Source organism: Bubalus bubalis, chromosome 12 (assembly GCF_019923935.1).
Source record: "Bubalus bubalis isolate 160015118507 breed Murrah chromosome 12, NDDB_SH_1, whole genome shotgun sequence".
In the NCBI taxonomy this organism is placed as follows: Eukaryota; Metazoa; Chordata; class Mammalia; order Artiodactyla; family Bovidae; genus Bubalus; species Bubalus bubalis.
In genome coordinates, this window is record NC_059168.1 from 97,510,384 (window position 1) to 97,538,149 (window position 27,766).

General features: G+C 42.8%; 1 protein-coding gene and 1 non-coding gene across 6 annotated transcripts in view; one reads left to right on the forward strand and one right to left on the reverse strand.

Moving 5' to 3' along the window:
- Nucleotides 1-27,766, forward strand: part of GARNL3 (GTPase activating Rap/RanGAP domain like 3) — a 162,105-nt gene that overhangs the window by 75,621 nt on the left and 58,718 nt on the right. For all 5 annotated transcript variants that reach the window (XM_025262352.3, XM_025262355.2, XM_025262354.3 and 2 more), the window contains 5 exons: nucleotides 10,867-10,966; nucleotides 12,576-12,694; nucleotides 21,354-21,418; nucleotides 23,787-23,850; nucleotides 24,831-24,857. In XM_025262352.3, coding sequence (XP_025118137.2) covers nucleotides 10,867-10,966; nucleotides 12,576-12,694; nucleotides 21,354-21,418; nucleotides 23,787-23,850; nucleotides 24,831-24,857 — 375 coding nt within the window. The remainder of the gene's footprint in view (nucleotides 1-10,866; nucleotides 10,967-12,575; nucleotides 12,695-21,353; nucleotides 21,419-23,786; nucleotides 23,851-24,830; nucleotides 24,858-27,766) is intronic.
- On the reverse strand, nucleotides 6,141-6,213 carry TRNAG-UCC. The gene has a single exon. It is a non-coding gene; the product is annotated as a tRNA-Gly (tRNA).

Here is a 27,766-nt window from a genome sequence, read left to right on the forward strand (position 1 = left end):
TTGAGTTATTTTCCTCTTATTATTACAATTTAAGAATTCTCGATACAGTATGGATACTAGACCTTTATCAGATATGATTTGCCAAAATTTCCTCTCATTCTGTAGGTTGTCTTTTCACTCTCTTGATTGTATCCTTTGAAACATAAAAGTGTCTTAATTTGATAACATCTAGTTCATCTATTTTTTGTATTGTTGCTTGTGCTTTTCGTGTTGTCTCTAAGAAACCATTGCCTATTCTAAGGTTTTTTGCGTCACTTTTTATAGTTTGCTCTTCCCTTCAGTTAATGTCAAATTTGTTTTTTATTTCTTTAAACTTAGTATAATGGTTTTATTATCTATGGCTGATAATTCCCATATGTGAGGTTTTTGGTGACCTTCTGTCTGTTAGATTTTTCTCCTGGCATACGCTCTTGGTGTACTATTTCTCTTTGTGCTTGGCTGCTGGAGAATCCCAGGGACGGGGGAGCCTGGTGGGCTGCCGTCTATGGGGTCGCACAGAGTCGGACACGACTGAAGCAATGCAGCAGCAGCAGCCTCATTGTGTGCTGTTTGTTGTTCTTGAAGATGACTTTTTAGGAATAATGGAAGGTGTAGGATGAGTTGCCCCTTGGTAGAGCGTGTGATACTGCAATTTAATAATAAGAAATATATCATTTGGTCCTTGAGCTTCTTCCTGGCACAGAGCTCCTGAAACCCTTGGGATTTTCTAGTGAGGGTGATCGTGATGTCTTTAGGAAAGCCCCTAAGTTTCCTAAGAATGGGGGCTGGTCACTAGAGCCAGCCACATGATTAGAGGGTTAGAACTTTCAGTTCAACCCCAACCTTCTGGGAGGGGAGAGGGGCTGGAGATTGAGCTGAATCACCCATGACTAATACTTTAATCAATTGTGCCTATGTGACACAGCCTCCATAAAACCCCAAAAGGACAGGGTTTGGAGAGCTTTCGGATGCATGAACAATGGAGATTCCAGAAGAGGTGCATGCTCGGAGAGCATGGGTGCTCCACACCTGCCCACATCCACATACCCTGTCCTGTGCGCCTCTTCCATCTGGCGGCTCCTGAGTTATGTTCTTTTATAATAAACCAGCAATCTAGGTAGTACAGTGTTTCTCTGAGGTCTGTGCTCTAGAAAATTAATCAAACCCAAGGGGAGAGTCATCAGAACCTTCAGCCTACAGCCAGTTAATCAGAAGCACAGGTGACAACTGGGATCTGCAATTTTCATGTGAAGTTGCAGATAAGAAGCAGTCTTGTGGGACTGATCCCTTAACCTTCAGGATCCGACCCTATCTCTAGGCAGACAGTGTCAGAATTGAGTTGAATTACAACTGGTAAAGAATCCGCCTGCAATGTGGGAGACCTGGGTTCGATTCCTGGGTTGAGAAGATCCCCTGGAGAAGGGAAAGGCTACCCACTCCAGTATTCTGGCCTGGAGAATTCCATGGACTTTTGTATAGCCCATGGGTTCGCAAAGAATAGGACACGACTGAGCAACTTTCACTTTCACAAACAACCCAGGCCATGTGGGGAAAAACCACATATTAGAATCACTCTCAGAATCAGAGGAAGGGTTTGCTTTTGCTTTTGCCAGACACCTTGAAACTAAATTCCCAGCTCGAGACTTTTAAGCCACCCAAGTAATACAGAATGGAGCTGCAGGTTTACATGAAGGCTGGCTTATGGTCTCAGCACCTCAGAGACACTCTACTCAGCACGGTGGCAGCCTTCCTTGAAGTCTTTGGGAAAGAGGTGGTCCTTTCTGGTTCACTCTTTTTTTAAAAATTGTTCTTTTTTAAAAATATGTATTTGTTTATTTGGCTGCATCCCCTAAGACTTGCTCTCCACTGCTCTCACAGACTCTTGACACATCAGCACAGTCCATGGACCATACCTTCCTGCTCCAGAGTTCAGCTAAGCCCATCCCCTACCCAAGGCATGAATCCCTGCGACAGCTTTGCGAACAATCAGCTCATCTGTCCCTGCCTGAATATATACTATCTCCAGGAATGGAAACTTGATCTCTCCTTGATAGGGTTTTGTTCTCTCTGGATACCAATCAGTTCCGACACCAACTGAGTCGAGTCTCCTACAGTTCAGTTCAACTCTAACCCTGACAACCGAGAGCTAGCATCAGACTCCATGGGTTTCAGGCTCAGTTCCACCGGCTGCCCTCACTTCAGACACTGGTGTCAAGTATTGGGTCCCCACACATCCGTTTGACTTGGCTACTAAGTCAGAGGTTCCCATAACCCCTCTCCTCATGTTCAGTAATTCACTGAAGTGACTCTCAGAACTCAGGAAAGCACTTTACTTACCATACCCATTCATTAGAAAGGATACAACTCAGGAACAGCCAAATGAGAGAGATTCAGAGGGCAGGGGATGGGGGATGGGGCATAGAGCTCGTGTCCCTCTTTGGGTCCACTGTCGTCCCAGCACCTTGATGTCACACCAACCCAGAAACTCACTTAGATGTAGTTGATTAAATCATTGGCCATTGTTGATTAACTTGATCTCCAGCCCCTCTCCCCTCCCCAAAGGTTGCAGCGTAGAGCTGAAAGTTCCAAGCTTCTAATCAAGCTTGGTCTTTTGAGCTGCCAGCCCCATCCTGAAGCTAGCTGGGGGCCCACCAAGAGTTGCCTCATTTGGACAAAAGATGCCCCTGTCACCTTTATTACTCAGGAAGTTCCAAGCGCTTTAGGAGCTCTGTGCCAGGAACCAAAGATCAAATATATATTTCCCATCATACCACAACTCTAAAGTTCATTCCGTTTTTCAGCATTTCTCTTTGCTAGAAAGTTCTTTCTATTGAACAGCATCCATCCGTCTATATTTTCCACTCAGAGTTTCTATTTACAGTTTCTGGAGCCCGTAGTGTAAGGCTGAGCCTTCTTCCACATGACAGGCTTTCCAGCATTCCAGGACATCTGCTGTTTTTCTCCTAAGACGTGGACTCAGTTCCACTTATCATCACCCTTGCCACTGCTCCTTGACACATGTGAGGAGCATGTTAATGGATCTTTTAGGGGGAAGTGCTCAGGAATGAACAGCTAGCTCCGGGCTCGCCCCACACTGCCACAGAGGCTGCCTCCTCTTCCTTGCTATGCACACGTTCCTCTTTTCACGAAGCGTGAGGACTCATTAGGCACCTACAGTATACTAACCCCACCCCTACCCCACCCCAGTCTTTTCCATGTGTGCTGTTATTTCTCTGTGAGGCAACTTCATGGTGCAGTGGAGACGTATTGGAATCAAACAAACCTGGGTTCAGACCTCAGCTCCACCACTTACCAGATAAGGATTCAAGGTTGCTGAGCCTCCATCTCCTACTGGATAAAAAAAGAGAGAGAGAATTGCTACTTTATAGCACCTGGCCTTCTCCACCATGTACTTGTGCAATTTGTGTTTGTACCTAAGTGTAGGATTTTACAGTTGTCCAGGCTGAATTTAATCTTATTCATGTGTCCCATAATTGCTAATTATCAATTTTTTTTTGACATTTTGATCTGTCATCTGTTAGCCAATAGGCTAACCCCCCTGAGAATCTTGTATTACCTTCAGATGTGCTTATCCTGCCATCTGCATATTCATTCAGGTTACTAATTAAAATGAATTTGACCCTTGGGTAGATCACTGGAGACCTCCCTCACAGCTCACTTGTGTGTAGCAATTAGTAGATGATGAATCAGGGGGACAGTCTTTCAGCTTTTTACAGTTGTCTTCCTTAGCACAGGATGGTTCTCTTACACACTGCTGTTGTTTTAGTCACTAAGTCATGTCAGACTCTTTTGGGACCATGTGGACTGTAGCTTACTAGGCTCCTCTGTCCATGGGATTACACACTGTTGGGGGACATGTAAATGAGTACAATCCTTTGGGAAGGCAATTAGTAATTATTAAAGATACATATACTGAAACTTCCCTGGTGGTCCAGTGATTAAAACTCTGCACTGCCAATGCAGTGGGTGTGAATTGGATCCCTGGTTGGGGAATTGGGATCCCACATGCCACACTGCAGGGCCAAAATATAAAAGAAAAAAAAGAAAAAGAAAAAATTCATATGCCATTTGGTCAGCAGTTCTACTGCTAGGATGTGCATTGAAGCATTGTTTTAAAATAGGAAAAAAAATAACCAGGAAACAACCTCAGTTTCCATCAGCAGAGGAATGATTTTGAAAATCACGATACATTTATACAATGGAATGCTTAGTAGCTGTTAGAATGAGGTAGCGGTAAATGTAATACTGTAGGAAAATGTTTACCATACAGCACTAGACTTAAAGGCAAACTCCAGAATGGTTTGTTTGATATCATCCCATTTCCTTAAAAACAAACAAAAAAGGTAAGCATGCTTGCCAATATGCAAGAAAATTTCTAAAGGGACACCTTAGAATTTAATAGTAATTGCTTCTGGAGTGGAAATGGGAGGTCAGGGAAGAAGTTAAAGGACCTTAACTTTCTACTTCAGGCCCTTTTATGTTTACATAGGTTTTACATCTATACTCAACTGAAGTGTTTAATTTTTTTAAAAAGCTATGTAGTCATTAAAAAAAACAAGGTAGATCTGTAGGTACTGACAAGAATCTAAGATTTTTTCTTAGTGAGAAAAGTTTCAGTATAGTATCTATAATACTGCCCCATTTATGAAAGCGGATTATGTGTGTCTATGTACATATGTATGTATGTGAATGTGTGCGCATATGTATAAACACATTTTTGTAAATGCATAAAAGGACCTGAGACTATCCAAACCAATCTGATGACATGGTTATTATAGTGAAAGAAAGTAGATTAGGACATGGGGGTTGGGAGAAAGAAAGGATTTTAATTTCATGTGATTTCACTTTCTTCAACCAGCTTATATTTATATTTGCAAGTTGACATTTTTTAGTTTATTATTTTAAAGATCCATCTTTTTATTGCCAGTGTTCTTTTGCAATTTAGCCTAGAAAGTGAGGGCAAGTCAGTTTTAAAACATTCGCCCATTAATTAAACTCACTCTAGAAAGGACTCTGAAAAATGACAGGCATCACATGAAACTGTGGCTCTCGTTTGTAGTCGGAGTGCTTGTGTTATGTGGACTCCCTGCTTAAAGTCAAATGTTAGAGAGCATTCAGATAAAATGGGGGTATTACACATGGATTTTTATTAGGTTCTCCTCACAGTATCTTGGCCATATACAGTCATCGTCCTTCACATCCCACAAGTATATGTGGTTAAGCAAAACAAAACAAGGAACTCAACAAGGAGCTTTTGTGGGCTTTGGAATCTAATGCAGAAATGATTCAGTCTCAAGACTCATTCAACCCTGTGGACGTGTTCAGGCAAGTCTGCAGTATAGAAGAATTTGAGTTAATTGCTCCACAATACCTTCTAGCAAATGATTATCTAAAAAGGGATACAATTAGTATGGGTATTTGCAATGTTAAAGTTTGGTTGTCTGATAAATGTATTCATCAGAATATTTCCTCCTAACTTTCTTTTTGATTGATATCAAGTAAATAATGTTTCATCATCACCTTGAAGTGCTGTAGGAAGTTTCTATATCTTTGGAATCTTCTCTAAAATTTAGGTCATACTTAAAATAGTTAAAATTTATTGTAAAACTAAAACAACAATTGGGTACTACTACACCCATTCCAGGGCGGTAGTGGCAAAGAATTTGCCTGCCAGTGCAGGAGACATAAGAGACGTGGGTTTGATCCCTGGGTTGGGAACATCCCCTGGAGGAAGGCATGGCAACCCACTCCAGTATTCTTGCCTGGGGAATCCATGGACAGAGGAGCCTGGCAGGCTACAGTTCATAGAGTCTCAAAGAGTTGGACATGACTGAAGCGACGTAGCAGGCACACATGCACACCCACTCTAGAACCACTAAAATTTGAAGCACTGAATTGCTCAGAGTTGATCAGAGAATGTGGAGCAATTGGAACTCTTCTATTTATTGCTAATTGTGTAAATTGGTGCCTTCCTCTTGGAGACTGTTGATAAATCTACTCAAACTGAATGTCTGTATCCTCTGAGTCCCAGGATGTACACCCAACAGAAAAGAGAGTTCACTGTGGCTTTATTCTTTTCTGCGTGTGAGTTTTATTTATTTTTTAATTTGGCCATACCATGTGGCATGTAGGATCTTTAGTTCCCTAACCAGGGATCAAACCTGTGGCCCCTGCATTGGAAGCACAGAGTCCTAACCACTAGACCACCAGGGAAGTCCCTATCATGGCTTTATTCTTAATTACCAAAAACTGGAAACCATTCATATGTCCATCAACTGGAAAGTGAATACATGAATTTTGGAGTTCATACGTGGACTGCTGTGTAGCAGTGAGGCAAGAATGAACTACTGCTTCACTGATAAAGTGGATGTCACACACGTAAGGTCTAAGAACAAAGGACCTGACTCAAATGAATACAGATGATATGATTTGGTTTCCATGAAGTTCAAGAGTAAGTAAAACTAATCTATGGTGATAAAAGTCACAACAGTGCTTACCTTTCAGAGTGTGATTGAGTGTTGACCGGGAAAATGCATGAAGGAGCCTTCTGGGGTACTGAAAAGCTTCTCTGTCTTGATCAGGTAGTTACAAAGGGTGTATGTGCATGCATGCTCATTTGCTTCTGTCCTGTCCAACTCTTTGAGACCCCATGTACTGTAGCCCACCAGACTCCCCTGTCCATGAGATTTTCCAGGCAAGAATACTGGAGTGGGTTGCCATGACCTCCTCCAGGAGATCTTCCCGACCCAGAAATTAGATCCACATCTCTTGCATCTCCTGCATTGGCAGGCAGTTTCTTTACCACTAATGCCAACTTGGAAGCCCACAAGGATATATATATATATCCTGCTGCTGCTAAGTCACTTCAGTCGTGTCCGACTCTGTGCGACCCCATAGACGGCAGCCCACCAGGCTCCCCCATCCCTGGGATTCTCCAGGCAAGAACACTGGAGTGGGTTGCCATTTCCTTCTCCAATGCATGAAAGTGAAAAGTGAAAGTGAAGTCGCTCAGTTGTGTCTGACCCTCAGCGACCCCATGGACTGCAGCCTACCAGGCTCCTCCGTCCATGGGATTTTCCAGTACTGGAGTAGGGTGCCATTGCCTTCCCCAATTGAAAATCATTTCACTGTACACTAAAGACTTGTGCACTTTCCTGTCTACTGCTGCTTATTATCAGGAATTGGAACTGGTTTTCAGAGTCTTTCTTCTGGGCTCCTGAGCAGAGGGATTTTTTTGTTTTCTGCTTAGCCTCCATTTCTTTTGTCAGTTCCTGCATGTTTTCTTGTCTTTACACCTCATCATATGTGCTTTTAACAAGGGACAGGAAGTGTCTTGCTCTACGAGACTCACAACTTTTTGGGTGTTGGGTTTTTCCCCAGTTTAGTATTCTGTGAAGATGAAAGTTAAATAGGTATCTTTTTGATCATTAAAAAAAGAACTCATAATTGACAGTTTGTACTCAATGGAGGTTTGGGGTGTGACACCGGCCAGAGTCCCATCTCTGACTCCCAGGCGCATGCTGCCTCTTGCCTCACCTGTATTACTCCACTCCGCTGGTGCCAACACTCAGAGCACTAGGAGGCAAGTCTGCAGATTCAGGCCTGCAGAGGGTCTAGAGTCGGAGGACATTTTCTACACCTTTGAACTCCCTCCTCAGAATAATATTTTTTGATGCTTTAAACAAGATACATGGAATTACAAAGGAAAACAGTTGTATTGAAATAGTTATCAAAATTATTTTTAAACCTAATTTATAATACTGTAATATACATGCTTTTCAATGAATATATTAAATAACAAATTCAGCAGCAGATCTCATAACTGTTGTAATTTTGAGCAGGGAATGGCATCAACAGTATTTTGAGATATCTGCACTCACTGGGATGAGTTCTGAAAGTATCTGTGATTTTTCTTTTTTTTTTTTTTGGTGACATGGTTATGAAGGCTGTTCCTTCTACTTTTTTTTTTTTTTTTTTGCATACGTTCATAATTGAATGAAATGCTGAATTTTTGTTGAAAGCTAGGGAAAAGATTTTTTTTTCCCCAACCAAGTTCATGCTCCCTCTGGGTTCTGTTAGAACCCTTGGTATAGAGCATTGATTCTCAATGCCCATCAGAAATCATTGAGGATGCTAAAGAAGCTCTCTGAGCCATGCAAGTGTTGGAGCTTCCAGAGGCTTAAGTGTCGTGATGACTGAAGAGTCTCCTCTCCAGGCTCTGCTGATGCTTTCTAGGATCCAGGGCCTTGGAACCATGACACACACTGTACACTGTGGGTCTGATGGTGTAAGGCCAGTTGCCGTGGCTGGACCCCACCGATGTCTGGTCAGATGATGCCTGAGGCTGGCTGCTGGACTCCAGGTGATGTCATAGCTGTGTGCTACATGGTGGCAGAGTGAAGAGAGCTGTGGACCAGGAGCACTGCCCGTGGTTTAGGGTTATAAAACGAATAGCTTTTGACAATGAATCAGCCAGAGATTCTATGAGGAACAAAATCCAATTATATGCTTTTCTCAAATCACACCAGAAGGTCAAAACTGAGAGGCAACATTTTGGGCAGGTGATCAACATTACTGTCACCAATGAGAAACAGATGGACATCTTGAAATCTGATCCGCTGAGGACAAGCCTTGCTTATGTTGTATTCCAACCAAGCACACATCACTTGAATCTAATCATAGAGAAACATCATACAAACCCCAAATGAGGAGTGCTTTATTTAAAAAAAGAAAGAGAAAAATAAGAGGTATGTGTGTGCTACATTCTTCAGAAATGTCAGTGTCATAAATGACAAAGAAAACCTGTGGAAAAGTTCCAGATTAAAGGAGTCTAAAGAGACATGACAATCAAATGAAAATGCTTCAAGCAATACTGTTGAATCAATTGACAAAACTGGAATACAGATGATAGATGAAAGGATTATATCAAGGTTACATTTACAATTGTTGATAAAGCTGTATCGTGGGTTATGTAAAAAGATATTCTTCTTCTTGGGAAATACACATTGAGGTATTTAAGAATAAAGGGATATTATTTATGCAACTTAGTCTTAAATGATTCAGGAAAAGTGTGTGTGTGTGTGTGTAGAGGGAGAGAAAGTAGTGAACAAGTGGGTAATTGGGTAAAATGTTAGCAGTAGGTAAATCTGGTAAAGGGCAGACAGATGCTTTTTGCACTCTTCTTATTCTTGCAGTTTTTATGTAAGTTTAAAATTATTGCCAAATAGAAAGTTATATATATGGGTGTGGATGCGTGTGTGTGTGTTCAGTCATGCCTGATTTTTTTCAGCCCCATGAAATATAGCCTACCAGGCTCCCCTGTCTATGGAATTTTCCAGGCAAGAATACTGGAGTAGGTTGCCATTTCCTACTCCAGGGGATATTTCCTACCCAGAGATCAAACCCACATCTCTTGTGTCTCCTACATTAGCAAGCATATTCTTTACCAACTGGCACACCTGGGTATAAAGATAGATAGATAGATGAAATTTTAGCCTACTTTTTACCCCTTGATAGATTAAAAAGGCAGAACATTAAATAAAGCATGCAGAAGATGATGTAATGGTTAAGATTAAAAAAAAGAAAAAATTCTGACATTGGATTTTATTTCTGTTTCAGCTCCACTGCTTATTATCTCTGCCATCTTAGGCAACATAGTTAGCCTCTCTAAGCCTCAGTTTCCTCATCTGAAAGTTGGTGGCTAAAATCAACTCTCTTTCATGAGTTGGTGGAGACACTATGGAGGTGATGTATGTGAAGTGTGTGGCCTAGGACCTGGCATGTAGAGCTCTTTCCGTGAATATCAGTATTTCCAGAGCAGTGAGCAAGACAGAAAGCATCCTGACTTACAATATAAAGTAATGTAACCCTGAAGGCATGCCAGAAATACATACAGAAAAGAAACCTATAGATTCATCTACTCAATATGATACATAGCCATTTTTTAAAATCCAGCAGTAAGTAGATCAGAAGAATACCTAGAAGGGTGTATTTCAGAAATCTAAGAATGATTCAGTATCAGAAGAGCCGTTAGGGTAATTCGTTACATTACTGTGATTTTCCCCATTTAACCTATTTGCTCAATCATTGCCCAAAAAAAGCTTTCAGTAAAATTCAATATCCATTTCTCAGAAAAGCCTCTTTATAAACTTGGAATTGAAGGGAACTTCTTCAGCATGATAAAGAAAGCACCACTGACCACAAATGTCTAGTAAATCTCTAGAGGCATGTCAGAATGAGAAAAGAATCTGCCAGTAGTCTGGCACATGGTGCAACAGAGATGTCAGTAGAGTTTCAAACTGTACATTCAGTGTGATTCCATTTTGGTAAGAAAATGTTGGGAAAAAATTAGAAGGAACCATATCAAGTCATTCATAATGATTATTTTTGGACAAATGATTCAGATTATTCATTATGTTTATCAATATTTTCCACATCAATTGAGTTACTTGTGATAACTTTTTAAATTTTTACAAAAAATATAAACACAGATAAATGCCAGGATATTTTCCAGGTGCAATGTGCCTGTTACAGGGATAACAATCAGAAGGGCCTGCCTCTAGGGGGCACCAGCTTCCAGATATCCTGGAAGCTTCCTACCAGAAAGGAAAAAAACTTTCAAGTTATATTTAAGTTAGAAGTCGCTTAACTCACTGGTTCACCTGGTGTTTTTTCCTCCACCCCAAGGACCTCCAGAAAATTTATATGATGTGGATTTAGACTGGGTGTCTTTTCTAATAAGAACATGTGGTTACAGCCCTGTTTGTAAGCTTTTAACAGTGACTTTTCTGCTTCTTTGGCATCTGGTTCATTGCTACCTTGTTTACTTTCTAAGTCTCTTAATGGCATAACTTTGTTCCATTACAGAACGCAACTGCTCTGCCAGGTACTTGGCGAAGGACAGACGTGCACTTAGAGAACCCAGAATACCACACCAGATGGTATTTCAAGTATTTTTTAGGACAAGGTAATTATGCCATTCCAGTGGTTGGGAAGAAAGGATATTCAGAATGAAAATTAGTGCCAGTGTAATTTCTGGTACCCTGTATATGTGAAACTTATTGGATTAGAGGATACTGAGGTTAGGGCACTTCATTTCAAGGTCAGTTGTAACCTCTATAGATTTGAAGATTCAATTCAGAGTCTCAGCCCTAGCAAATTTTCTGTTTTAAATTTGTTACTTATATTTTTAATTTTTTAATTTAATTTTTTGCCAGTTGTTTTTGACCCTGGGGAGTTACAGAGGATTAAGTAGTCTGAATAAGTGATTTGCAAGATGAGAAAAATTTGCAGGGCACAAACAACTTTAGACTTAACAAGGCCTGTACTCAGTCTGCAGTGGGTCTTGAACACTTGATTCAAGGTAATGAGGAGAGAAACGATTCCCTGAGCTCCAGGGCCAATACAGAACAGTGAGGCATTATGCTATAGGTTCTGGGGACCAGGGTTTATTTGTCACCTGCCATGTGCCAGGCACTGTGCTCTGGCAAAGGTAGTTATGATCCCTGCCCTTGGGACTACAGACTGATTCCTGGGTCTGGTATAATCCATATAGGACCCTATACCAGTTACTCCCACTTCTCTGAGTCTTAATTTCCTTATCTTTAAAGCAAATATGTTACTAGTATGTATATGCCTAGGAGGTTTGAACAGAAGTATCAATGAGGCACAGTAAGCCTGGTGCCTGGCATATACCAAGAACTCTGTCATGAATAGTGGTGTACATTTTGACATGAAGGACTCACATGATCATACATGGAAAGATGAAAACAGGAGCATGGTTAGCAACAGATGGTAGTGAGAATGGAAGAGTAATCACTATGGCAGGATTGGAAATAAGTTGAAGAAATTGCTTGTCAGGCTAACTCGTTATTTTTGTTGATTTATTTGTAGAAGATGTGATACTTGAGCTATTTGATTGGACCCAAATGATATCTTTTTAAAAATCAGACACTGTATTATTCTAAGTTCATATATTTGGCAAGACATATCTCTTTATAAAGAAAGAAATGGAGGGAAAGTTGCTATCTTCCCAATTACTTGAAAGCCTTTGCCTGGAGTAGTGAGAACTTCTGAGAAAAGTGGTGCCATCAGTTTGGATGCCTTCAGTTGCCTCAACTGGCCTAAATTTCAAGGGAGAGAGCAAGAGGCCAGAGATAGGGTAGGCTCTGGGGTTGCTGGAGTCAGAGGCTCAGTGATGTCTGTGCTGCCCCTCCCCAGAGTTACAAGATGGTTGCAGTAATTCCAGGCATCACTTCTAGACACCACCATCTCCAAGGGAAAAGGGAAGGCCATCTTCAGCAGTAAGGAAGACTTTTCAGAAACCCCTTGACACACTTCTTCCCTTGTCTCACTGGCCAGAATCGGGTCACATGTTCATTCCTGAGCCCATCCCTGGCAGGGGGACCTGGAAAACATGATTAGGATAGAGTCGCCAGGTTCTGTCCTGAGCTGGACTGGAGATTACCATTCTCTGATCCTGTGGGAAGGGCTGGCTTCCACCTGCAGCGCCCACTGCTCCCAGTGCCCAGAGGAGCCAGCTGCGTTTTCACATTCTGAATCCTCCTCTTTTCCAGTCCATCAGAACTACATTGGAAACGATGCCGAGAAGAGCCCCTTCTTCCTGTCCGTGACCCTCTCTGACCAAAACAATCAGCGTGTCCCTCAATACCGTGCGATCCTTTGGAGGAAAACAGTGAGTGTCTGACCTGCACCTGGAGTTTCAGCACCACTCCAGAGTTTAATCAGTGTCGTTGTTGGCTTTTTTCCCATGAGGATTTTTGAGAGGGCCTATTGAGGATTATTCTGTTCGCAGGAGAGACCTTCATGCTCTGAGTTGAATATCAGCTTTTCCTACATGAGCCACTAAGCAGACATGTACCTCCCCCTCAGTCTCTGCCCTCTGGGAATACAGGACTGTGTTAACCTTTGCTGTTACTGGTACTGAAAGTGATAAGCTGACTCACCTTCAACTAAAAGAAATAAAATTTAGTGGAGTATAATACTGTTACACGGGCCCAGTCCTAGGGGACCCCTGTTTCCACCAGCCAGTCTCAACTGCTGAATCAGCTGTGCTCCTAGGATTTCTTAGAGGCTTAGCTCCTTTCATCAATATCACGAGGTAGAAAAGCAACCTGAGATTTAACAAATACCTGCTGCCCACAGTGGGCTCTGGACACTGAGCTGAAAGCAGACTCTTTCAACTCAAGGCGCAGGTCTTTCTTTAACACAGGAAAGTTTTTTTATGTTCATTAATGTTGCTTCTTTCCTGTTTTGATTTTTTTTTCTAGTAATTCTTATATTTGACCTCTGTCTTTCATCTTCTACCTTTTCTGCTTCTCTTGGTCTTTTTTTCTTTGCTTCTCAGAGAAATTTTTAGAGATAATATAGACCCTGGAAAGAGCAAAGCATTGGAGTTAAGCAAAGTAGGGTTAAAAAAAAAAAAAAAAAAAAAAAAAACCTCAATAACAAGTTCATTTGGGTTGGATTTGAGAAGATTTCTCATGCCCTCTGAGCCTCCACTTTCTTCTTTGTAAAGTAGGGAAAGTTCTGGGATGTAGCTGACAGAATGATGAGTACTAACAAGACTACATTAAGTGAGACATCTTGAAAATTTACCCAGTGTCCCAAGTCATCAAATCTTAAACTGGTTAGATGCCTGAAGGTTAAAACATTTTATTCTTGGATTGGTGAGTACAGCGTATAATTTAACAAGCAATAAAACAAACCACACTTAGAAAATGTTAGTTCTCTTATTTGGTATTCCCACTTGATGGGTACCTTTGTTGAAATCCAGTATTTAAATAATCACATGCTGATTTTTGTCTCAGCTACATAGGATATCTAAATTGCTATGTAGATCTTTTTAGAAAAGACATAACAGAAACGTAAAAGAACAGCAATTTTTATATACATATACACACTTTTGCACACATGCATACATAGAGAGCAATAAAGTAGCAACTTCAAAAAGCCCAAAAAGAATTTCCAGTAACCACTACAGAGTAAACTGTGGCTAGGAACTTCTTGGGATGATTAAAAATAGTAATAGCAATAACAGTGAAATCTAACACTTACTGAGCACTTGCCATATGCTAGCTAAGTCCTCTGAATACATAGGTGTTATTACAGTTTAGGGAGCTTAACCAACATGGCCAAGGCTACATGCCAGTAGGTGGCAGACCAGGCAGAACCCAGGGCTCATGCTGAGCTGTCGTCACCGTGCCCAGTTAATCCTAGATGTCGTTCTTTGACCCGTGCTGTCACTCTCCCTAGACTGTGAGCTCCATGAAAGGAGGGGACTTAACTGCTTGGTCCTCAGTATGCCTAGCAGCAAGCCCAGTGCCTGGACATAGGAGGAGCTCAAAAAATATCTGTTGAATACATTAATGGGATGATTAATGACTAACGAAGTCCAGCTTAACCAGTGTACTCTGTTGCTGCTATTTATATAAACATCTATGTTTCAGAAAATTTTAAGCAGGTTTAAGGTAAAAATCTGATATAAAATAAAGTTAGATCTTACTCATGAATTATTTCCTGCAGAATTTTGGCCTTACCACTCTCCCGATGCCAGTGCAATTGGGGTTAGTTTCGCCATCAGCATGGCTGCTCTTGAACCAAGTTTGAATGACAGTTTTATAAGATAGTGCTGGGGAACATGTGCCAGTTTTCCCCAAGAGCGTGCATGATCATCTGATCTCCTTAGCTCCCTACTGAGAAGTGAGGGTGCCTTCATCCAAAGCCTCTTATCTTCTGCAGAAAAAGGCTGTTTTCTGCCTTCCTCCACTGACTTATTTTATGCTTGCCTACTACAGTATTCCAGTCTCTTCTGGCTTAAACGTTCTCCTTGGATGACTATCTCTTCTGGACAAATAATCAGCCTTTCGGATTTCTGTCCACTAACCCTGTTCCTCTTGAAGGTGATATTTGGGTGCAAGAAGAGAGGGTTTCTGAGACCTCACAGTGGCCGGAGGTCCACCCAGGACCCTCTGGGTTCTTTCTGGTCTCTGTTGTAGAAGAGCAACCTCTGAGATGTAACTAATCTCCTGGCTTTTAGGGGGTCATTGGAGAGCGCCTGTCCGTGAAGTCCTTGTCCTGGCCACTAGCTCCTTGTAGTGAAGTCACCAAATGCAGGAAGCCTCTGACCTGATCCCAGGTCTCTGCCAGTTGCTGCGCCTCCTGGAAGTGCTCCAGCCTCTCGCCCGGGGCCAGAAGGGGAGGGGCCGGAGCCTTATCTCCAGTATCTAACCTTGTTGACCAGCCATGCCTGAAGCTACCCCTCAGGGTGTTCAAACAGGTTCTACCTGAACATCCTCTGGAAGGCCATGTCTGGGAAGTTTGCTAGTCCAGGTGCCTCCAGGCCTTACCTTGATGTCCTTGTGGCCCCTCCACCCCACCCCCATCCAGGTCTGTCCTCAGGAGGCAGGGACCCGGGGCCCCAGGGCCTAACCCCTCGGCTTGCCTGTCTTCCTTCTGCCTTCCTTCCACCTCCCTTTCAGGAGCCAGGGGTCGTGCCACACTGCCGCTGCCTCCATCTGGAATAAGACTTTCTCAATCCGGTCTTCTTCCCTCAGGAAGTAACTGTCCCTTCACTTTCTGGATGGTTGCCAGGTTCTGGGGAGGAAGAGTAGGGCACATGCAAGGGAAAGTTTTGCTTATTTTAATTTCCAAAGATAGTGTCTAGATTACCTTGTAAGTTGTGTAAGCGCTTGAAGGAAATGGAAGACAGAGAATGATATGGGAGGCTGCCAAAGCAAGCTCGTCCAGAGAGGTCCCTGAGGAGCTGATGTTCAAGAGACCCAGAGGATGTAAGGGAACTGGCCATGTAGAGAGTAGGGGGAGGGGCGGGGGGCAGTCAGAAGGAACAGGAGCCTTCTGGGATGACTCTTGGATGGTGAGAGAAGTCAGGGAGGTGGGATTGAGACCTGGGACCACTGTGGAGTTAGATAGGATGGGCAGAAGGAGCATTCAACCCCCTCTGAGTAGTGCCAGCGCCCAAATCCAGAACTCTTCTCTCAGCCCTGAATCTTTCAGGGTTGGGTAGGTGTTCGCTGCCCACTGCAGAGCAGTGAGGAGCTGCACATTTCAAAGCAGGACATCAGCATGGGGGTGAGTTACTGAGCCCCTGCTGGCCCAGGGCCAGTACTGGAGGCTGTGGGGAATCCAAAGATGCAGGTGACTCAGCGCTCCCTCCCTCTTCCCTTGAGCTCACATTCTCCAGTTAAACAGAAACACAGCTAAATGTTTAAACCCTGCTCGAAACGGTCTCATGCATCTCTGGATGTGTTCCTTCTAAACGCAAAGGAAAAAAATGATTCACCCTTGTAAAAATTCCATCCAGACAATACAGCAAGTAAAACAGGAGAGGATCAAAATTCAAGTACTCAGAGATAATCACTGCAGTGTCCTTCTTGACATCACACACATACACACACACACACACACACACCCAGGCTAGGTAAACGGGTTGATGTTGACACACATGCATGTATCCTCCTGTGCTCACTTGGTATAGCCGGATATGCACTTGTACTTGACTCTCCCTGTGCGTTTGTTAATTCCACTGAAAACATAGACTGGAAGGTGTTTTTTCTTGGAGAGTGACCCCGGAAAGCCACAAAACAAAGGTGATGGGGAAGAAGAGCTTTACCTCTTTGTCATGAAGAAAAGTACAGAGGCACAATCCCACGAGCCCTGGGCTTTACATCTGTGTTGGCAGCTTATGGTAATGTTACCAGCATCCAGGCTGGGCTGAATCCTCCCTCCCTATTCCATGGTGCTGTACACTTGGTCACTTCAATCATGCCTGACTCTGTGAACCCCGTGGACTGTAGCCCACCAGGCTCTTCTGTCCATGGGATTCTCCAGGCAAGAATATTGGAGTGGGTTGCCATTTCCTCCCCCAGGGGATCTTCTTGACCCAGGGATGGAAGCCGTGTCTCCTGCATCTCCTGCACTGACAGGCAGATTCTTTTAGAGTTAAAAAGGGAATTTCACATATGGACCACGTCATAATCTCTTTTGCTAAATAAACGTGTAGTATAAATCCTTTGCAGATTATAAATCTGTTCAGTTCAGTGCAGTTTAGTCACTCAGTCATGTCTGACTCTTTCCGACCTCATGGACTACAGCACGCCAGGTCTCCCTGTCCATCACCAACTTCCAGAGTTCACTCAAACTCATGTCCATTGAGTTGGCAATGCCATCCAACCATCTCATCCTCTGTCATCCCCTTCTCCTCCTGCCCTCAATCTTTCCCAGCATCAGGGTCTTTTCAAATGAGTCAGCTCTTTGCATCAAGTAGCCAAAGTTGGAGTTTCAGCTTCAATATCGTCCTTCCAATGAACACCCAGGACTCATCTCCTTTAGGATGGACTGGTTGGATCTCCTTGCAGTCCAAGGGACTCTCAAGAGTCTTCTCCAACACCACAGTTCAAAAGCATCAATTCTTCGGCGCTCAGCTTTCTTCACAGTCCAACTCTCACATCCATACATGACTACTGAAAAATCATAACCTTGACTAGACAGACCTTTGTTGGCAAAGTAATGTTTCTGCTTTTTAATATGCTGTCTAGGTTGGTCATAACTTTCCTTTCAAGGAGTAAGCATCTTTTAATTTCATGGCTGCAGTCACCATCTGCAGTGATTTTGGAGCCCAAAAAAATAAAGTCTGACACTGTTTCCACTGTTTCCCCATCTATTTCCCATGAAGTGATGGGACCGGATGCCATGATCTTCGTTTTCTGAATGTTGAGCTTTAAGCCAACTTTTTCACTCTCCACTTTCACTTTCATCAAGAGGCTTTTTAGTTCCTCTTCACTTTCTGCCATAAGGGTGGTGTCATCTGCATATCTGAGGTTATTGATATTTCTCCTGGCAATCTTGATTTCAGCTTGTGCTTCTTCCAGCCCAGCATTTCTCATGAAGTACTGTGCATATAAGTTAAATAAGCAGGGTGACAATATACAGCCTTGACGTACTCCTTTCCCGATTTGGAACCAGTCTGTTGTTCCATGTCCAGTTCTAACTGTTGCTTCCTGACCTGTATACACATTTCTCAAGAGGCAAGTCAGGTGGTCTGGTATTCCAATCTCTTTCAGGATTTTCCACAGTTTATTGTGATCCACACAGTCAAAGGCTTTGGCATAGTCAATAAAGCAGAAATAGGTGTTTTTCTGGAACTCTCTTGCTTTTTCCATGATCCAGAGGATCTTGGCAATTTGATCTCTGGTTCCTCTGCCTCTTCTAAAACCAGCTTGAACATCTGGAAGTTCACGGTTCACATATTGTTGAAGGCTGGCTTGGAGAATTTTGAAGCATTACTTTGCTAGTGTGTGAGATGAGTGCAATTGTACGGTAGTTTGAGTGTTCTTTGGCATTGCCTTTCTTTGGGATTGGAATGAAAGCTGACGTTTTCCAGTCCTATGGCCACTGCTGAGTTTTCCAAATTTGCTGGCATATTGAGTGCAGCACTTTCAAGCATCATCTTTTAGGATTTGAAATAGCTCAACTGGAATTCTATCACCTCTACTAGCTTTGTTCGTAGTGATGCTTCCTAAGGCCCTTGACTTCACATTCCAGGATGTCTGGCTCTAGGTGAGTGATCACACCATCGTGATCATCTTTTTTGTACAGTTCTCCTGAGTATTCTTGCCACCTCTTCTTAATATCTTCTGCTTCTGTTAGGTCCATACCATTTCTGTCCTTTACTGAGCCCATCTTTGCATGAAATGTTCCCTTGGTATCTCTAATTTTCTTGAAGAGATCTCCAGTCTTTCCCATTCTATTATTTTCCTCTATTTCTTTGCACTGATCACTGAGGAAGGCTTTCTTATCTCTCTTTGCTATTCTTTGGAATGCTGCATTCAAATGGGTATATCTTTCCTTTTCTCCTTTGCTTTTCACTTCTCTTCTTTTCACAGCTATTTGTAAGGCTTCCTCAGACAGCCATTTTGCTTTTTTTGCATTTTTTTTTCTTGAGGATGATCTTGATCCCTGTCTCCTGTACAGTGTCATGAACCTCCATCCATAGTTCATCAGGCACTCTGTCTATCAGATCTAGTCCCTTAAATCTATTTCTCACTTCTACTGTATAATTGTCTGTAGCTATTCCCTGGTGGCTCAGATGGTAAAGCATCTGCCTGCAATGCAGGAGACCTGGGTTCGATCCCTGGGTTAGAAAGATCCCCTGGAGAAGGAAATGGCAACCCACTGCAGTACTCTTGCCCAGAAAATTCCATGGATGGAGGAGCCTGATGGCTACAGTGCATGGGGTCATAAAGAGTTGGACATGACTGAGTGACTTCACGACAACTGTATAATCATAAGGGATTTGATTTAGGTCATACCTGAATGGTCTAGTGGTTCTCCCTGCTTTCTTCAATTTAAGTCTGAATTTGGCAATAAGCAGTTCATTATCTGAGCCACAGTCAGCTCCTGGTCTTGTTTTTGCTGACTGTATAGAGCTTCTCCATCTTTGGCTGCAAAGAATATAATCAATCTGATTTCAGTGTTGGCCATCTGTTGATGTCCATGTATAGAGTCGTCTCTTGTGTTGTTGGAAGAGGGTGTTTGCTATGACCAGTGTGTTCTCTTGACAAAAGTGTATTAGCCTTTGCCCTGCTTCATTTTGTACTCCAAGGCCAAATTTGTCTATTGCTCCAGGTATTTCTTGACTTCCTACTTTTGCATTCCAGTCCCCTGTAATGAAAAGGACATCTTTTTTGGGTGTTAGTTGTAAACGGTCTTGTAGGTCTTTATAGAACCGTTCAATTTCAGCTTCTTCAGCATTACTGGTCGGGGCATAGACTTGGATTACCATGATATTGAATGGTTTGCCTTGGAAACAAACAGAGATCATTCTGTCATTTGTGAGATTGCATCCAAGTACTGCGTTTCGGACTCTTTTGTTGACCATGATGGCTACTCCATTTCTTCTAAGGGATTCCTGCCCACAGTAGTAGATATAATGGTTATCTGAGTTAAATTCACCCATTCCAGTCCATTTTAGTTTGTTGATTCCTAGAATGTCAACGTTCACTCTTGCCATCTCTTGTTTGACCACTTCCAATTTGCCTTGATTCATGGACCTAACATTCCAGGTTCCTATGCAATATTGCTGTTTACAGCATCGGACCTTGCTTCTATCACCAGCCACATCCACAACTGGGTGTTGTTTTTGCTTTGGCTCCGTCCCTTCATTCTTTCTGGAGTTATTTCTCCACTGATCTCCAGTAGCATAATGGGCACCTACCGACCTAGGGAGTTCATCTTTCAGTGTTCTATCTTTTTGCTTTTTCATACTGTTCATGGGATTCTTAAGGCAAGAATACTGAAGTGGTTTGCCATTCCCTTCTCCAGTGGGCCACATTTTGTCAGACTTCTCCACCATGACCCGTCCGTCTTGGGTGGCCCTACATGGCATGGCTTAGTTTCATTGAGTTGGACAAGGCTGTGGTCCATGTGATCAGATTGGCTAGTTTTCTGTGATTGTGGTTTCAGTCTGTCTGCCCTCTGATGCCCTCTCTTAGTACTGGGGTTTCTCTTACCCTGGACATGGGTTATCTCTTCACGGTTGCTCCAGCAAAGCACAGCTGCTGCTCCTTACCTTGGACGTGGGGTAGCTCCTCATGGCCTTCGCTCCTGACCTTGGACGTTAGGTATCTCCTCTCGGTCACTCACTGCTCCAGTGCCGCATGGCTGCCACTTTTGGGAGATTATAAAGAGGCTAGCCTCGTCTGTCCTGGCTGCTTAGACATGGGACTGAACCATTCAGGCAAGCCTTCCTTTAGTCCCTTTCCTTCAGCCAGTATTGACTGAGTACTTTCTATGAGATAGTCACAGTGGGTACTCATTCAGAGAGGAAGAAACAGACTTTAAGTAAACACAGAAAAATATCAAAGTATACATTATGAAAACTCAGAAAGAGCCAGATGATTTCTAGTTTGAAAAGTTTTTGACCTGGAGGAATCATATTTGCATCCTATTGAACACATAGAGACTGTTTTCTTATTCTGATCTTTGAGGCTGATCCAGTTCTTGGCTCAGAGACCAAACCCCTTCTCTGGTTTAGGCAGCTCATCTCATCACAATGCCAGAGACACCTGAGACCAGCAGTCCAGATGCTTAAAGCGTAAATGCCTAGTGGTTGGAACGATGGGGGGTGTTGTTGAGCCTGTGCTGTTGAGCCTGATTAAGAATTTTTCCAATGTAGGATACATTTATTCATATGTGTGCCTCTTGAAGAAACATGAACAAGACTAGTCATGGGTTTCTTTTATGTGACGAAGTAAGATTCTTCCAGGGATGGAAATTGCCAAGCTTCTCACTGGTTTGCTGTTTTGACTTTCTAGGGTACTCAGAAAATATGCCTTCCCTACAGCCCCACGAAAACACTTTCTGTGAAGTCCATCTTAAGGTGAGTATGTGTGAGCAGAAACCCAACAGCAGGCAATCATAAATGGGTTTTATCCTATGAGCATTCTGATGTCAGCTTGCTATTTCCGTGGGCCTCGGCTATATACTAAACATTTTGCTAAGCACTTGGCACACAGTACCTAATTCAGTAGTCACAGTAACCCTGTAGGGCAGGTAGTACTATTATCCCATTTTATAGGTGAGGAAATGGAGGCCTAAGAGGACAAAGCCACAGCTGCTGTGTAGTGGAACTGAGGCTCAAGTCCAGGTCTGGCTGGTTCTGAAATTTGCTGTCAGGCATTTCCGTCCTGCATATGTTGCCTGTTTCTTTTCTGCACGTGTGCAAATACTTTGATTTTGTAAAGAAAATCAAGAAATATTTTTTCCTTTCATTTTTCTTGTTGGAAATAGAAACTCAGATGTCAGCAAATGCTTCTCAGAGAAGAACGTGCTTTTTCTTCACCAAACAGAAAGCTAAATAAATGGAAGGAACTGCTCACTTCTTGGCACTCAGCTGCTTCTCGTGCCCCCACCTTTCCACCTCCCTCTGTTCTTTCCCCCATGTCGGGTGTCAGCCTCCCCTTGGCAATGTGGCCACTCAGGTCAGCCTGGTGCTTTGTCACCAGCTAAGATGTTACCGTAACAGCAGCTTCTGTTGGTCAGGCACTGTGCTGAATGGTTTACAAGCATTGTCAGTAAATCTTTAAGCTGGCTCCATAAAGTAGATCTATTATTACCACCTATTACCACTACTCTACATAGGAGGAATTGGAGCTTCAGAGAGGTGAAGGGATTTGACAGAGATCTCACAGCTGGTAGACCACAGTGCTGGGATTTAAACCTAGATCCGTGTGACTCCAGGGCTTGGGCTGTCAACCACTAATGTCACACACTAGTCCTATGTGACTTTGAGAGCTTATCCTGGTGGCCTGGTAGTTTAGTCTCTATTCATCTGCAACCAGGTGGTGGTCAGAGATGGTATTTTCCATGTTCCCACCTATTACTGTTACTTGGCAGCATGTCTCTTACAGTGATGAACCTGACTGTCCATTAGTGATTGCAACTGGCTGATGAAAGGGTACTGAGATTAACAAATAAAACATTTGTATCTTGTTTTCAAGCTTGATTTTGTCTTTGAATTGCAGACCTTCTCCCCTCTGCTGTAGGCCCCCTGGTTTTTCTCCTGGCCAGTCTGAAGCCTGCGCTAAGAATGACTCCATGGAGAGGTTAACCTTTTTGTTGAGCACTGAAGTATCTTGCTGCTTCTAAATCTGAACTTTAAGAGTCATACTTTGAATTATATTGGCCTAAATTTCTGAAAATCCTTTTATTTTCTTCTTCTAAAATGATGTTTCTCCAGCTCCTTTCTTCTGTATATTTAAAGACTGGGGATTTCAATGAATTTTAATTTCATTTAGTTATCTGAGTAGTCCCTTCACTTTTTGGCCCACCACTCATAGCCACAGCAAGCTGCAGCAAGAAAGTATTTTAAAGTTGCAAAGATTAAAATTTCTACAGTTGCTGCCAATGGAAAAAAAGATATTCTCTGTTACAGTCATGAACTTGAAAACTTAAAAATTAAAATATACATACTATTGGGTCAGATAAGCTGAGTTCAAATCTTGGCTTCATGACTTAACAGCTTTGTTATCCTTAACTAGTTCTTTAACTACTGAGCCTCAATATCCTCATCCTCAACGTGAGGATAAAATAGTACTTGCCTCATAGAGAATGAATGAGATAACCCACGTGAAATATTTAGCAGGGTGCCTGGCATATAGTAAATGCCCTGTAAATATAACTATTAGCTTTACCTTTCATTTACAGATATGAGGATTCTTGCTGAAGAGGTCAGGGATCATTTTGTTCAATTACCTTGTTTTGTCCTAGAGGAACTTAGCTCAAGGAAATTCAAGTTGCTTGGTCAAAGCAAAACATAAAAGAATAATCTTGTTAAGAACAACCTTTTGTCCTTAGTGAGAGAGGAATTACCAAAGAAAGAAAGACATGTCAGGTCATCTTAATTACATTTCATCTTATCATTCATTACTATGTAGATGTCAATGGATCTCTTTTTTTTGGTAAATAAAAGTAAGAATCATGGCGATTAGCCAGGGTTGCCTACAGCAAGTGCTCCCCACTTCTCCCTTCTCTCTGTGAGTGTGCTCAGGGGCAGCCCCTGAGGTTGGTTACTCAGGTAGGTTCCTTCATTGATCACTCCTTGTTGGCTCCTACCTCCTTTGGCCCCTCTAGGAATCCAGCTATGATCTTCTAGGGTATAATACTTGGCTCTTCTGAGGACCTAAGACTGGCTCCACATTATTTAAGTTTCCACCACACTGCAGCTCACTCTGTCCATTCTATTGCAGTGCCATGAATCTGGACAAATTCGAGAAAGGCCCCAGGGAGATTTTTCACCCTGAGATACAAAAGGTAACCCAGAACTTTGTGCTTTGTAATTGTATAATGTGCCCACAGTGTTAGAAATGGCAAATTATCAGTGATTCTTAGCCTAGGATCCCAACCAGAATCACCAGTGGTTCTCATCATGAAGAACTTCCCACCTGAGAGTCCGATGGGAACTGACTAAGATGGAGGCTGGGAGTCTGTCATTTTCAGAAATTCAGAGGATAGCAGGCGTCCAGAAAGCTGTCCTGTTTTCTTAGGACTTACTGTTAAAGGAAATCAGTCTGCCTTGGGAGAAAAATGTTTAGAGTAATAATCAAGCTAATGGTCCATCAGAAAAATGGCAACTAGACTTTTGTCTCGCAGTTGCAATCAATTTCGCTTCTAAATTCTCCCCTTGAAACTCATAAATGCAGCCATCACTAACAGTGTGACAGTTGTGTGTCAGAGCTGAGCTTCAAGGAGCCGGCCTGCCAGGCGGGGTGACATGGGAAGAGGTTGGAGAGGCAGCCTGGCTGGGTTCTGTCCGGGAGGCAGCAGGCAGCCAGTAGAATCATCCTACAGAGGAATATCTGAAAACGAGATATAGCAACCTTCTGCCTATTTATGTCATACCTCTATGCCTGTTTTCACCAAAGACACTGTCATACTCTCCCTTTCACTCATGAGCTTCCCTTCCATCCTCTGTGTGTGTCCATGTGTGTGTGTGTGTGTGTGCATGCGTGTGTAAAACTTAACCAGCAGTAGTTCCCCTGTTGTAATCATGTGTCTGTAGGTTTCTCTTAGGAAGCTTGAGCAACCAGCTTCCAGCATAGGGAAAAGAGTTCTGACAAATCACTGGATCCAAAAAGTACACAGTATAAGTAAACTTTAGCTTAAAAATGGAATATTTTGAGGTGGAGAAAAGTGGTGTCAGTGACAGTAGATGAAGCTTGGCTTTCACAGAAAGTCAACATAAAATGATCACCATTCATCCTGGACTTAACTTTTTGAACTTCATTTGACAGGACTTGCTGGTCCTTGAAGAACAAGAGGTAAGTAGTGTCGTGAGATGCCGGGTCCTGCTACCCCACCTTGATGTTTGTCAATGAGCTTCCCCTTCACCAGGAACACAGCCTTTCCCCCAGGCACACCTCTCTGTGGATTTGCACAGCGAGGCTCTTATCACTTAAAGACTTGACTGACATATTTTCTCCGGTGTATTTCAGAATTTTCTTTGCAGCTAGCCATAAAGATAGAGAAACAATCAAGCTGCTTAAATCTGCTTGGAATCGTTCAAATTTTAATCCCATGATCAGGGTGAGGAATGAGGTTTTCATTTTCATTCAATTAAAGCTGAGGTACTTTGTTAGCACATTCAGAATGCCATATTATGTGCATGTTTCCATTCCCTGTTGTCCCACTTGAAAAAGAATGTTAGGTTTTACAAGCGCATGATTGACGTAGAGAAATATCTGAAATACTATCACTCAACAGTTGAGTATTTACTCAATGAGAGTGTGTGTACACTGTTCCTGTTGGTAAACGGCAGTATCACCTGTCCAGTTGCTGAGGCCAGACTTGGAAACATCCTTAATACCTCCTGTCTCTCACACCCCATCTAATCCATCAGCACATTCCAATGACACTGTTTCAAAACATACCCCTGACTCGCATGCTTCTCAGTGCTTCCACCACCACCACTCTAGTCCATCGACACCAGCCCCACCATCTCCCACCTGGATTCTGCAGAGCCTCCTGCTCTTCTGCCTGCTTCCTCTCTTGCCCTCTCTTCTACTTTTCATAGAGCATCCAAACATGGTAAGCCATCTGCTCCCTTTGCTCACAACTCACTGGCTTCCTATCCCACTCAGATGAAGCCCAAGGTCCTCACTGCAGCCTGCTAGGGCCTGTGTAATAAGGCCGTCCTCTGCTCCACCCTCAGCTCCACACTAGCCACTGGGCTCCTGCTTCCTCGTCCGCAGGAAGCCTGCTACTCCCACTGCAGGGATGCTCGTCCCAGACGTCTCCTGGGTCACACCCTCTCTTGATTGGCATCTCTGCTCAGGGAGGACTTTCCGGTCCCTTAACTAAAATATCTCTCACCCACTGCCCTTCTGCACTGTTTGTTGATCTTCTTAACACATGGATTTCATTTATTCAGTTTTTATCTGTTGCCCCCACTAGAACAGGGACTTCTTCCATTTTTCTCCACTGCTGTATCCTCAGAGCCTAGAATAGTACATATAGAGGACACAGAGTAAATATTTGGTTGAATATGTGAATTATTCATTGACTGAGTGAATAATGAAATCGTATGATGCCATTGAAAGAAATGAGGTAGGTCTTTATTTACTGGCATGGAAAGATTTCCACAACGTAGTACTTACCGAGGAAAAAACAATTTGTGGGGCAATACAGTATAAGCCTAGTTGTTTCTGTAGGCAAAGATTTCTATGTATATTCATTCATTTCTTGATTCAACAAATGTTTACTGACCTCTGACTGTGGGTGTTGCGTGTACTATTTGAGGTGTTGGGGATATATTGATGAACAAGGCAAGGTCCCTTCTTCGTGGAGCTACAATCTGCTGGGCTGAGACAAACTAAGCAAGAAAATAAACAAGCATAAACACAGTCCTACTGACAATTCCAAGAGCTCTGGGGAAAGTAAACAAAGTAGTAACACAGCATAAGGAGTAGATTTTACCCACTGGCCAAACAGAAGGTTTCTGAGGCAGCGACACCTCATGATTCCTGAACATGGCAATGTAAAGTCGAGGAGGGAGGCTGAGCGGCTGCCCCCCACATTGTTGGCAGGAGTTGCCATGGGCAGGTTAGTGGAAGTGTCGGGCAGGATGTGGCAGAGAACGGGCAAAAGGAGACATCCACATTGTAATTTACCTATTATCCGAGTACAATCATGCTTGTTGCTGAAGAATCCATGAACTCCATGTGTAACTTGTAAAAGGCAAAAGATAAAAGTCATACACATTTCTGGTAAACATTTGAAAAATGCAGAAATGAACAAAAGATATAAGGAAAATATCACCTAAAATCACAGAGAAAACTAGTATTGGTAGAGTATCACATTTTGATATATATTTGCTATATTTTATCTAAGATTAGGGTTATACCATGTATAGTTTTTAGGCTTCCCTCATGTCTCAGCAGTAAAGAATCTGCCTGCAGTGCAGGAGCCGTTGGAGATGTGGGTTTGATCCCTGGGTCAGGAAGATCCCCTGGAGGAGAGCATGGCAACCCACTCCAGTCTTCTTGCCTGGAGAATCCCATGGACAGAGGATCCTGGAGGGCTACAGTCCATAGTGTCACAAAGAATTGGATACGACTGAAGCAACTTAGCACACATGCATGTAGAGTTTTTATGTCTCAAAATTCCTAATTCATAAATATTTATTGCACACCCACACAGTACATGCACCTGCCCTTTGTGACAAACAGTACAGAAATGTATCAGTGGAAAACAGGAAGGAGCTTCTCTGCTGGCTCAGACGGTAAAGAATCTGCCTGCAATGCAGGAGAACTGGGTGCAATCTTGGGTTGGGAAGATCCCCTGGAGAAGGGAATGGTTACCCACTCCAGTGTTCTTGCCAGGAGAATTCCATGAACAGAGGAGCCTGGCAGGCTACAGTCCATAGGATCACAAAGCGTCAGATACAACTGAGCAGCTAAGCACACATACACGTCGGTGGGAAACACGAATGCTCCCCCACTTCACCACTTCCACCCTCTCTTGAAGAACCCCTGTTGCTGTTTGGTTTATTCTCTCGTACTTGTCTTTGAACCTCCCAAATTTTGAAAAAGGAGTAGCTCATCTCTTTATTTCTCAATTTTATTTCCTTACTAAGGGCATATTTGCTAGCAGCAACAAGGGCACTTGTTATAATGTACTTGAAGAGGTGTGACCAGTGATTAGCATCCTTCACAGCCTCCGTGAGAGCTGT